The sequence below is a fragment of the Aricia agestis genome, chromosome 10, assembly GCF_905147365.1.
Source record: "Aricia agestis chromosome 10, ilAriAges1.1, whole genome shotgun sequence".
NCBI lineage: Eukaryota > Metazoa > Arthropoda > Insecta > Lepidoptera > Lycaenidae > Aricia > Aricia agestis.
Genome location: NC_056415.1, coordinates 4,713,983 through 4,728,029, shown reverse-complemented (window position 1 = coordinate 4,728,029; position 14,047 = coordinate 4,713,983). Strand labels below are relative to the sequence as shown.

The 14,047-nt window shown below is 35.9% G+C and overlaps 1 protein-coding gene across 6 annotated transcripts in view; it reads left to right on the top strand.

The window, feature by feature from the left end:
• LOC121731435 (GATA-binding factor C) overlaps positions 1-13,840 on the top strand; it is a 97,388-nt gene extending 83,548 nt beyond the window's left edge. For all 6 annotated transcript variants that reach the window (XM_042120853.1, XM_042120857.1, XM_042120856.1 and 3 more), the window contains 3 exons: positions 10,928-11,141; positions 12,170-12,309; positions 12,764-13,840. In XM_042120853.1, the coding sequence (XP_041976787.1) occupies positions 10,928-11,141; positions 12,170-12,309; positions 12,764-12,790 (381 nt within the window). In that variant the 3' untranslated portion in view covers positions 12,791-13,840. The remainder of the gene's footprint in view (positions 1-10,927; positions 11,142-12,169; positions 12,310-12,763) is intronic.
• The last annotated feature ends 207 nt before the right edge of the window (positions 13,841-14,047 follow it).

The window sequence follows — 14,047 nt, the reverse complement described above, 5'->3', positions numbered from 1 at the left end:
CTAATTATTTATTTACGTTGCCTTATCATCCATCGATGCGCTCGGCGGCAAAACGGTGCGTTTCTGAGCATAATTTTAGAATAAAGCCGTAACGTTATCGGTTGGATCGCGACGGATATAAACTTGTATCCTTTGGAACCGGAGTACCGCCGGTATAGATGTTGAAGTTCAAAGCTGTGTTTTTGTGATAATAATGAGAAAATAAAATTAAGCAAACCTGAACGTAATCATATTAATGTTACAAAAATGTTGCAAAAACGAAGGTTTGTGTAAATTCTTATATTCTTTACGCGAAAATCACTTAACTGGTTTCAACTAAACTTATTATGGTAGTAGTCTAAGTCAACGGTTCCCGATCTTTTTCTATAGCTAATAGGCTATAGCTAGGTAGAGTAGGCCGCCGCGCCGTGACACATATTCTGACGTGTAACAGCCCCGCAGGCTGAAAATCTGCCTGTTTTGCATAATTAATATTTTAATTCTATTTTATAATATTTGTGGTTTCGGATAATGATGGAGGATCGACTCACGGCTGACGGCGCCTCTCTTGCCTTTCCACGGCGCACACTTTGGGAACCCCTGGTCTAAGCTCCGGAGGCCCAATCCCCTACCCTATTCCCTTCCCTACCCTCCCCTATTCCCTTCCCATCCCTACCCTCCCCTATATTTTTATATACCCTCCTAAAAGGCTGGCAACGCACCTGCAGCTCTTCTGATGCTGCGAGTGTCCATGGGCGACGGAAGTTGCTTTCCATCAGGGGACCCGTTTGCTCGTTTGCCCCCTTATTTCATAAAAAAAAGCTCTAAATTAATGTATAATATGCTACTACTCAAAATTATATTTAAATTAAATTCTGTAGTGTGGTTTAAATGAAATTTAAGGCTTAAGCTGTAAAAAAGCTGTTCTTTAGGATTTAGCCTACGTTATTAATAGGAATATAGACAAAACAATTAACATGACTATTAAGTATTATCCATAACTAAACCTATTTTATATGAAAACGCGATTACCACAAAACCGTTCAAGGTTCACCGCGGTAGATAAAAGCTGACAGGATTATGTCCGCCGTTTACATTAGGCCGTTGAACGTTAAAAATTTATGACATCTCATTCTCGAAAGCCAAGGTGTAATTTGATTGAAAGCACCAAAAAAATACATAATAATAAGTGGCGTAATTATTGGGGTCTTAGGGCAGGTGCCTGCGCACGCGCCGCCGGCCTGTTAAACCAAACGTAATTATTTACAGAACATCAAATGCAAATCGTATTTTCCGTTTGATTGTGCGTAAGTAGAGCCTTTGTGTCTTTAAGACTATAAAGCTATAGGCAATAAACGCGTAGCTTAGGGCACAGAGTAATAAAAGGGTGAGTAGCAAAAGGACTTGGTATCAAACAAAGAGTTCTTATTCATTAATAGTTTTCAAGTTCTTTATAATAAAAACTTTCTAGCACGTAATAATGATATAATTTGTCTAAATAATAATGCCATCTCATTGCTTGACGACTAACTTTCATAGAATTTAGTAAAAGCGGCGCTAATATTTAAACAAAACAAAATACTAAACAACATCGCATTTCATACAAATGAACATGCATAGTGTTGTGCGAGCGAGGAGCAGGCTATCGATAATCCGCGATAACTGTGAAGGCTTGTCGACATCGACAGTAACTGTTGGCGTATGAATTAGTGTAGCGTGGTAGCCGAGATTTAGTGCCAGCCTGTTTCTAATTGGTTCGGGTCGATGCCACGGGCACGATACTAATTTATTATTTTTCGCGAGATAGTGTTAGCTCCAATTTGAGGAATAATAACAGTTATTACTCATAATAATTATTACTTTTGTCAATGTTAGCACAGAGGCCCACGTCCTAGACACTTATCATTGTAAATAAGGTATAGGACTTGCGACATTTTAAATTGTACTTAATTTATTATAACTTGTTCGATTTCTATCTGTGATAAATAGATTCCGTCTTTATAGTGCATAACAATTACCTATTTAAAACAATCGTTTTGACACCTTGTGAATTTATTTCGAGATTGAAACGGAGATATGTTGATGATCATTAGCGATTATAATAGCAATTAAAAATAATATACAGTTAGTCTAATTATCTAAATTATGTTGTAAATTTTGGGATTTCCATTATAGTTGGTAGCATCACAATAGTATCACGGTTTATAATTATGAGAATATAAATAAATAAGTTTTTGAAAGGTTCACGTTACGCACTTATGGAATGATGCAATCCTGATTACATTAGCCTAGTTAATTTGGAAAAGCGAAAACATCAACGGATTAAAACGCAACATTAAAGGAGAGAAAGAGATGAGCACATTAAATAAAAATCGATTTAATAAATTGTCGTTAACCAAAAGCGATATATAAAAATGCTAACCTAATCACGATCATTTATTACGATTACCGAAACAATATTTCATAATTAAGGACGCCCGAGGAAACGTCGATAAAACACCGTTTTGTAACGTTTGATGAGAATCCTTGATTAAAATAAATACTCAGTAGTCGAGCGCCGGACAGCTGCTACTCCGGCGCATAATTGAAAAAAAGATTTATATGCGCGCCAAATTTATCGACATCGATTTAAGCGGGCACAACCTTATTCTACTGTCATACACCTTCATTTTATTTGTTGCAGTTATTTAAGCTTTCGTTATACGTGAAGTTAATATTTTCTTCTCCAGTTATTGACAAGATAGTTATGTTTGTAAAATTAAAATATTGAATAATATTGTGAGGCGCCTGCGCTTAAATAGGTTTTTGAATTGCACTGAAGTGTATGATAAGAAATTGCTTCTACTTATTCATCTGTCACGTCCCAGCAATTCGGTAGCTGGCAATGTATGAATTATTCGTAATGATCATCCATGCCAAGTTATGTTTGTAAAATTAAAATATTGAATAATATTGTGAGGCGCCTGCGCTAAAATAGGTTTTTGAATTGCACTGAAGTGTATGATAAGAAATTGCTTCTACTTATTCATCTGTCACGTCCCAGCAATTCGGTAGCTAGCAATGTATGAATTATTCTTAATGATCATCCATGCCAAGGTAACCTTTCATAAGATGTAACCTTGTAACCCCGCAGGCGCCGGCGCGCGCTAACTACGCGGAACTAATGCAACCACACCAAAAGAGCCGCAACCAAACATCTCGCTAGGGTTGCCTAATAATGGGATTTGTAATCGTTGCTAACCCTACAGTTAGTTATTAAAAGTTACAGTAAATTAAGGAATCATTCATTTACAAAAATTAGCTGCAATAATGCAATTTTAGTATAATTTTGAGCTTGCAATCATGAGTAGGTGAATGCTATGAAACTAGCGTATTGACACCACATTTAAGAAAGTAAGACTAAGCATTTAAGTCAGAGATTTAAAATAGAGTCAACACTCATATCATTATCAGTAGCCAATATTCTATAAGTATTAAGTATCTAAATAACGAATCTACAATCTTATAAACATACCAAGGACAAAGTTCCAGATGTTCAAACACGAAATCTAAAAAAAATATTGAAAAATAAAACTTTCCAAAATAAATAAAAACGAAAAGTTAGCAACCCTGACGAAACCCTTTCTCTCAGCAGATGGATGGTTCTCAATGACGCATCATCAGCACATGAGCTCGGCGCCAGTAACTTTTTCTTAACCCCTCTGATGCACTTTAATTACTTTCTTTTTTAAACGTGCAGACATGTTAAAAAATCACTGTCTGTGGCACACCTGTTAAAAAAAACTTATGCAAAGCAAACGCAGAAATAAATAGAATTTTATCTTTTTAGTAAAACTGTATGTGTAACCATACTTCCTAAAAGGAGACGCTTTTAAATGTTGTTGTAGTTTTATAAGCAGAACTAGCAAAAAATGCAAAAAAGCAAAAAATCCGAGTCAAGAGCCGCGCTCTATACCACTAGACCACGGAGGCGTTCAAATTTTAAATTTTAATTATAATAATTTAAATATTTTTAAATTTTAACCCTCAAAATTTAAATAAAAATATCTATTAAAAATATTTTCTATTAATACGACAACATACTTGTATCTAACCAAAGAAGAGTTTTCAAAAAGTTTTATTGTAAATACTGTGCTATAGCTGTACATATTGGTATATTTCAAAGTTTTTATTCATTTATTTAGTCGAGTTAATTAGCAGCTCGTAGTATCAAGACGTCATTCTGTGAAGACGGGTTCCGCGTAGAGCGCGGCGGTCTGCGCGGCCCATCGCTACCGCGCACGCTACATTTGCGGCCCACGAGACCATACTTCACTAATTGCGAAACACATTGTCTCAAATTGTTTTTTTAAAGTGACCTACTGTCTGCACATCTGGAAAACTGGCGTGTTTAGAATTAATTTATATCCAGGGTTTTTGGATTATTTAAGCGGAATTTAGTTTTTAACTTTTGAGTTTTGAGTATCTTTTTAGCTACTTGTAGGAACTCTTATGCACAATAAGACATATTTTTAATAGAAGGTTAACTTTGTTCATATTTAAAAACTTTCTATTAGTTAATTATACCAGAAAATTAGACCTAACACTTACATAAGCCATTTGCATTGTATCAATCACTTTATCAGCAGGCAACAGGTTTCTGCAGGAAACAAAAACGTTGTTTACACGCATGTATGACTATTATGTTGTCATATTAATTAAATATACGCAGTTCACACGCCGTATCAGTTACAGCCTGCTAATTTCTTACTTATAATATCTCCTGACAAAGGGAGTTGCACGCACGGGCAAAAAAGGTGCAAAGTACCTACAGTTGAAAATGTATACTTAAAGTAAGTTAGTATTATTGGTTTTGCTGAAATATTTGTGTCATAAGTAGTTTTTGCTAAAAATAACCTCGCTAGGTAAGTTTAAAAATTATATTCTTAGTTTTCTATAGTACTCCTCTGCGAATACAATCGAAAATTAAAGTTGTTCAAACGCCTTTCATTTTAATCCAGAATTACCATTACCACTTCCACATTTGTGTTAAAGTCCATATTTCATCGCCAGACGTCACAAACTATCACACAATATTATAACAGTAGACTGTAGAAGGATAATCGAAATGATAGCATGTTATTACCAAACTCAAATGAATATTTTCACAATTTTACTTGAAACATGAGAGAGCTATTTTCTTTAACGGAAAAGCTATAAATTGTAGCAACAAAACTCACTTTTGTATTTCGCTTGCAACGCCAAGCGAAATAGCTTGTAATCGATAACTTCAATGGAGCCATTTCAGTTTTTGCCGCTACTACGGTGTAATCAGTACATAATCTATGTTGTAAAGTGTAACGCAAGGAAAAAACTTTCAACGCTCAACGTTACTTGTATGGAAAATTGTGCAGGCGCGTGCCATGCCAGCGTATAATGTTATTTGTACCTATAATAATGATAATTAATAGATTATTATGTTGTTAAAAGTTTCCCGTACAAATAGTAACTTACGGAAAACAATTTGAAACGGAAAATATGTAATATGGAGCCGTATTTACCCTTTGGGTACGGAGCCCTAATAAAACTAATTAATGGAGTTATATCTTCTTTTACTAGTATTACCGAGAAACGGCGGATTTTATGTGCGTAGAGAAATCGGTAATTAAAACAATAAATCAGGTAGAATCATAATTATTTAGATAACAAAAGCTTTCTAACTGTCAGAAAAATTACGTGGAGGAGTGCATTTTTCATTGCATTGTGATGTGAGCCTGTTATTTTCTCATTTCAGTGGTTTTACGACGGAAGATGGCAGATAGCGCACATACACCTTGCCATTATTCACACGCACCGCAAAACATAACAACCATTTTATATTCTATATAATGAGCGATTTCTAATCGGTCAGGACTCGGCTTGAACCGAGAACTTCCGAGAATTAACCAGTTAAAATGTAGAACCGAAGATAGAACCGGTTCTTTTATTTGAAAGTCGGTTGATAAAACTTTCAGTTAGTGCTCTATGAAACTGCTCCAAAAAGTTAATTACATATTTTTTGCAACCAGAAGTCCTGTCACCATAAACCTCTAAATATTTAAACACATATTAGATATGTACTAAAATGCAACACAAGCCTTTTAGTACATACCTAATATGTGTTTAAATATTTGGAAAATACACCATTTGACACAATATTGTAATCAGGTATAAAATGTAAAATTAAATATAACAGGTTTAAAAGATAAGATAACAAGTGTAGAGATATTCCGCGGTAAATATATTCAACTTGTTAATTTATGATTATTGTTGAAGCTAAAGGCGATTTTCTTGACATTTAAACATTATAGGCGGTACAAGTTAAAAATTTCAGATTTAAAGATAAAAAATCGCGATGATTTAATTATCCTTATTTTATTACTTAATCCGTAAGCTTACTGTTATTTTAAATAAAGGTTTAAAATAAATATTAATCAAAATTCTCGGCATTTAATTTACATAATATAAACAAAATGGTGGTGTAAAAACCTTTTAAACTCAAAATAAAATTTCATTTTCATCTAAAAAATGTTTTTAAATATTTTAAACTACCGACCAAAGAGGGGGGTGTTATAAGTTTTACGTATCTATGTGTCTATCTGTATCGAGAATATTCTTATGCTAAGTACTCACATACGGTTTTGCTCGATAGCTTTACCACAATAGACATGTTTTACTCCGAATCGAAGGAAATGACATATTTGACATATTTAATTCCATCGAGCCGGCGCCTTCGAGAGCTAAACGGTGGTTATTGCTCGATTTGGAGTAAAACTATCGAGCAAAACCGTATGTGAGTACTTAGCTTTAGTCATAGTTCATCATAATCAGCTTGCTCACTGCTAGAAATAATCTGGGTTTTTTTAAATTCCTTAATTATTCAATATTTTTGCTATTTAACAACAATAGCAACATTTCCCGACTAATAGACGAACTGTCCGGCATTGTTTCCTATATTGGATGATATCGAGTGAACCGTAGAAGGAGGTTGCATGCAAAGTGCGTATCGTTAGCGAGCGGCCTATCTGTTCGCAATTATGATCGTTTTCCTTTCCGGACTGCTATCTAATCTACGATATATCTAGTGAATGGTCAGCAATAAAATTCACTTAGTACCACGTAGGCTTAAAAGTTATTTTACATTTAATCGATACGTAGGTATAACATTATTTTGTCTCTATTAGGTCATTATGCTTGTAATCGAAGAAGGTTTCCTAATTTCCTTTTCGGGAGTCATTGACGCTATAGAAAAATGAGTCGATAAAGTAATATTGTTGTTATTTTTTACTATAACAAGCTGTTACGGAACCATATAATATAAAAACGTAGTGGAATCGCAATTATAATAATGAATCATATAACTCACGTATAATTTGTATACAGAGCGTGCTAGACGTGTCTAATTAGGCTTAATGAACAGTTATTAAACAATTTCAGCAAGATGGCGGCCGAGTGAGACAGGTATAATATGTTTACGGGAATTCTTAAGTGGATTGCTCTTGCGCATGCAAACTATACACGACTAACGACTTAGAGATTTTCCTGCTATAGTATAAACTAATAGGAGAGAGGGGTATAGCTAGTCATGCTTAATTAACTTAAAATCTGCCGTCTAATGTAGCTTTTCTATTCTTTAAAATAGATACATAATATAAGCTCTGTCTTGCTCTTGGCTAGTGCTTTCATCGTTGTTTTAGAGATAAGCCTAACTTTTTGAACCTAATAAATAATATTACAGTGTTAATATTTTTCAAGAATGTAAAAGTAAAAGAGTCTCTTAATAATAAAGTAATATTAACAAATTATTAAACATTAAACAAATTATTGAATATTTATAAGAATTAAATGTGCGTGACATCGGCGGTACCACTTGCAATTCCAATTAAACGACTGCGTTCTATTTTGCGGTATGTCCACTGTCCAGGGTTCGCAATGACCCATTTACGTCTAAATCTGTCGGCATGTGCAGTGAAGTTAATGCATTTTATATTGGTTCAATTGGGAGAACGCCGGCGCGGTATGCGGGAGTGGGCGATTCGCGGGAACGTATTAGGGACGACTGAGCAAGGGTACAAAAATTACACATGACAGTGAACTGAGAGGAAAGTGAAATAAAGTTTAAAAAATTGTGCTTATCATATAATTATCACAATAGATAATTATAGATTACGAGCTTTTGCCCTCGGCTTCGCTCGCGTTAAGAAGTATTATTATATACAAACTTTCCTCCCGTATTTTAACCCCTCGGAGGTGGAATTGATCAAAATCCTTTCTTAGCGGATGCCTACGTCATAATATCTACCTGCATGTCAAATTTCAGCTCGATCGGTCCAGTGGTTTGGGCTGTGCGTTGATAGATCACCATGTCAGTCAGTCACCTTTGAGTTTTATATATATAGATTATGAGAGAAGAACCTCAACGAAATTTTTGACACCTGATCACAGAATACATGACCTGATTTACAAGATTCGGATTAGATTACCTAGTTCAAAAGCTAAAGGAACTTTTAGCATACATAATTTTTGTAGCATAAAAGCTAAGGTACAAATGCATAGGGTGCCTAAATTATACTTCTTTTTTGTTTTGCTGGAGTGGTGTAAAAATCTGCTACAGAGTAATCGCACGTTGCAGGTAGAGTACTGTAGAGATTCGTAAACAGTTCTACAAAAGAAGCATGCACAGTGACAGATGCGCCACATTGTTGCAAGTTGCATATGCAAAGTTTTTAGTGTTTGATAAGCGAGTGCAACGCGGAATCCTGTGCCATTAGGCCAAATAAGTTGGACTAGCGGCGGCGTTTGCCACATGCCGCGAACTTCCATGGAAGGCGATGAATAACTCATTGTCCGTCCGTCCGTCCGTCGTGACGCACGCTTCCCAGAACGATGCAGAAAGTGACCGACATACTTGACCCGCGAAAAACAAATGTTGCACCACCAACGATGATAACAGTCAATTTGGTATCAACATTATAAGAATGTGCAATGTGCATCTCCTCGTAGCAACATTCTAGAGAAATTCTGACTCAAAATAATGAGGACGTTCATCTAGAATGAGTTACAACTAAGCGAACATAAAGGTAGTGATGTTCAGAGGCTTTCAGCGTACACGTAGAGATCTCTACGCAATAGATACTAGCTTTCATGACCTCTCAATTCAGTCAAGGATTGCCATAGACTAATAGTAGTTACCACCAAAATACTAGGCCCTGGTAGGGCTACGGCATCACGAGCATCAGCAATGAGAATACAACGTGAGATGGAGGAGATCGGAGGATATTTTATTCTTTACATTTCTCCTCAACGCGTACCCTAACGTAGCCTATGACCCACCAGCATCTGTTGCAAGCCCTGTGATAATCAAAACTTGTAACAATTTTCGTTTATCACGCGATTAAAATATTCAGAATGCACTCAGATATTCACAACCATTTACGTCATTGCACAAAAACTCACATTCAAATTGAGTGACGCGATTTCCAGTGCATCGGCGATTAAAATGCAAGGAGTGTGCATGTCGGCCGGCACAAAACGATATTCGCACATTGTGATACCATTTTATGGTGCCCGGTGCTTTTCAACTGGACTTAACATTCAAAATTGGTAGCGAAGTGACAATGACTCATCTGACCTTGTCGACGTGTCTCAATTAAACTGACATATTTATATGGCTCTTTGATTTCGCCGCCTTTCTCTTTAAGTACCGCGACATAAATTATATCTGTAATGCAGAAGTGGCGAGTTTCTTGACGTCTGGCAGTTGCATCACTTGCATCTTATTGGTGTTATAAACAGGGCCGGTTTCAGCACTACCAGCGCCCTGGGCGAGATTTTTTCGGCACCCAGGGTGCTGATCGTGCGGAAAAATTGGTGCGCCTTTTCTTTGCATTCAGCGGCCAGCGCCCCTTTTTTATCCGGCGCCCTGGGCAGTCGCCCAGCGTCGCGCTCCCCTAACGCCGCTTCTGGTTATAAAATAAGAAAGAAACGTGTAATGCCGTATGTTATGTAACAGAGAGCAAGCTTATTTAAAGATATTTAAGAGCTAGAAAATATTAATTAGTTCTCTACTCGCATTTACAGCAATGTAAAAGAGAACATTTTCAACATCTTAAGTATTGAGGTTATGTAAGTATTGAGATTCTGCCAACAATTAGTTATCTTTAATTAAACAATGAATATGTATAAAATAATAAATTTAAATCGAAGTAATCAATAAACCAAATCAATGTATGTTTTTGTCGAACCGGAAAAAAATATTAACATGTTTATCGTGTGATATATTTTTGACGTAAATTAAATTAATGGATCTTATCGAGAGTGTTACTTAGTAATTGAGCGAACACGAATTTGTACTTAATATATTAGTATTGATTTATCGATCGGGAGTCGGGACTACCGCAGACATTATAAGGATCGTAGTGGCGAGAATCGAGATCATGTTTAAAAAGAGTTAATGAATATTTACAAAAAACTTAACAACTTCTTTTTTAATACTATTAATATTCTGTCTCGATATGCACTGTTTTTTATCTTAGTCCTAAACAATTGTTGAATTGTTTAGGACTTTGACTTTCTTTGCAGATTGATCGAAAACCACATCTAGAAAGTTGAAATTAGTGTTCGGGCAAGTTAATAAACCGCCGTATTTCAAAGCGGCTAGCTATCATTCAGCGGATTACATTATGATTAGCTGACCCGGCAAATGTTGTTTTGCCATACAAATAATTTCTAGTCTGAATATAAAAAGGAGATAAAATATTATTTTCAGGCCTATCAAATGTACCTACATTCAACATTTCATTAAAATCGGTTGAGCCGTTTTGGAGGAGTTCGCGCACAAACACTGGGACACAAGAATTTTATATTTGGCTGCGACATGAACATTATTTTTCTCTTAACTCTATCTAACCATCCCATTTCATTGTTCCAGGTAAACCGGCCACTGACGATGAAGAAGGAGGGCATACAAACGAGGAACCGCAAGCTCAGCAGTAAGAGCAAGAAGAAGAAGGGGGGAATGGGCATGGGGGGAGGGGGGGCTTGTGCGCTCGCCTTGGGGGGAGTCATGGGGGACATGATCAAGCCCTTGGGAGACGCGACGAAGGGCTTCGGTGGATCGGCTTTCCCGTCGGCTATGGACTTTGGTAAGTTAGAGAAAGATGTGTTAAGTGGTTATGAAATGTTTCTCGTATCTGTAAATGTCAAATATGTATGCTTAGAAGCTATTATTACCTTTATTAACATAGCGGCAGTGTAGAGTATATAGTTCGAGATAGATTTTTTAACTTTAAAATTCAATTAATTACGTTTATTTTGCGTTTAATGCTTTAGGGTAGTTTGAAATTTCTTACATAATTGATTAGCTAATGTATGAAATTGGATGCCGACTGTTGACTGAATATTGTCACTAGTATCATTAAACCTATTTTACAATGTGTATATAGTCAACCGAACACATAAGAGATTATAATATAAAAATGGCTATAAAAGACAGGAACGATAAAGTCCTAAGCCACATGGCGGGTAGATTCGACACAGAACGATGTCTTTTTAACAACCTAGAAACTCCACCCAGCTTGAGTGACCCCTCTCCACCAAGCCAATGTCACAACATCTAAAGGCAAAGGGTGGAGCAGCATAAAATCTAAGGAAATCGGAAAATGTCGGATCTACTGGCCGCCACACCGACTGGGACCTCACCGTTCAAAACATTAATATTATTATTATGCAATTTATAAAACAATAAATGTATATATTTATTTATTATATGTATAACATATTATACTCTATTCTATTAAATATACATATACACATATATATATAAAAAAAAAAAAAAAAAAAAAAAAAAAAAAAAAAAAAAAAAAAGTGTCCATGGCGTGATGGACCACAATTAATTAAAATTCATAATATTATTTCAATTATCCTTGGTGCGAAAAATCTAAATAATAAAATAACAAAAAAAGGATATGGACGAACAGTCTATAGACGGCCCCAATTTTATAATAAAAAAAAAAAAAAAAAAAAAAATGTGTATATAGTTAAAATAGTGGTTAACCTTCTCTGTCGTTAGTTAATTTAATGTATGAAAAAAAAAACAATACTCAATACAAAATTAGGAATTTTGAAGTAGGAATTATAAAATATCTTTTTCTAATCATCTTTCCTTCCACAGGTCAACACCAAGTGGGTCTGGTGCATCCTGCAGCGGCGCACATGTCCCACTGGTACGGCGCCCCCCACCAGGGCTTCGGTCCACCACCGGCTTCGCACAACCCCTACCACCACCACCATCTAGCCCAGCTCAACTCTATGGTGAGTAACATTATAGACTGATGATGTTCTGTAGTTAGCTAAATAATCTTAAACTGAACTGAGCATTCCATTCTATCGCGTTTCACAGTAAAAGTAGAAGTAGTATAGATCTTGCAATCTACGAGCGCGCGGCGCCCTTAGTTGTGTGAGTGACCATATCTACACACGCGTACATGGCTCGCTCGCTACCGACTGCTCCGTCAGGTACGCACACTAACGAAAATGTCTATATTACAATTACAACTACAAATAAAGGCTACGCGCACTCGTAGATTGCAAGAACTATACACTTAGAGTAATCTGTCTCTTGTCTATTCTTCCATGGACTGAATATTTTCAATCAATATATTGTTGGTGATGGCTATATATAATACTTATTGATATTTTTTTTATTTATGAGGCATGAAAGCTTTTTGATTCTCCACCAAATCTAACCTCCCATATTTTGTTCCAGACTGGCTGGAGGAGTGAATACACGTGATAAGTAAGCTCCCGTCACAGCGTTCCGATCCGGAGAAGTACCACCTCTGTAACCCACGGTTAACCGCACCATGCAATCTGCGGTTAACCGCAATGAACAACCGTAAACCTGTGGTTGATCGCGCTCTATAATCGTAAACCAGTGGCTAACCATACTCTACAAACGTAGACCTGCGCTAAACCGTACTCTACAACCGTAAACCTGTGGTTAATCGCACTCTGCAACCGTAAAGCAGTGGTAAAAAGCACTCTACAACCGTAAACCAGTGGCTAACCACATTCTACAACCGTAAACTTGTGGCTAACCTACCTAAAAGCGGTTAATAAGTAGATGCCATTCTGTAAACTTATTGATAACTGCATCCCCTGTAACCATTCGATGGTAAAACAACCCCGCGCTAAATCATAAGACTGTCCAGCAGAATTGACGTTTATAGAACATTTACCGGCACAAACTGACATATCCCGGCTTTTGTATTCCGGTATTGGTATCCCAAGTATTAAGTAGATGTAATATTCTACATACTAGTGAAATTGTACAGTATTATAACGTTAGTTAAGATCAGTTATGTCCGTTTAGACGATTATATAAGTAGGTATCGTTAACCTGTGTATTTGTATATATTCTAAGTTATGCGTTCCTGTATAGTTTTGTATTTAATTTAGTTAGTCTGTGTGATAACACGTTTTTGTACATTCAGTTCGGTAGTATTAAAACGCAATAGTAACTTATAATAGTGGTTATGTATGTAAATAATCGTGTCAGACGAAAGAACTGATGTGGATCACGCGGTCCCGGCGAGGAATTTCATATTTGTACATTTTGATTTGTGTTGTAAACCCCGGACTTGTAAAATTAAGATATTGTGTGGCCATAAAATGTGTGGTAGTATTGTCTATGGAATTTCAGAAGTGTGCGTTAGGAATTTCTGATAATTTTCATTACAGGCGAATGTAGCTTATCAGAAATGACGTTGGAATTTCTTAAAGAAGTTATGTCATCAATTATGAAATATTTTTTAAAATTTCTGATTTTTATGTTACAAAATATTTCGAAAGCCACATCATCTGCCTTGGTAACTTTGTTATTTTTTTAGAGTTATTTTTCTCACCTAAAGGATGATTATGTATTTATTGAATTGAATATTAATCCAGGTTCATAATAATATTATCAATCTGCTAGTGAATATTGCCAGTTAAAAAAAATACCAGGCAAAAATATGTATAGTCTGTAAAAAAGTGAAGAAATTCAAAAGTG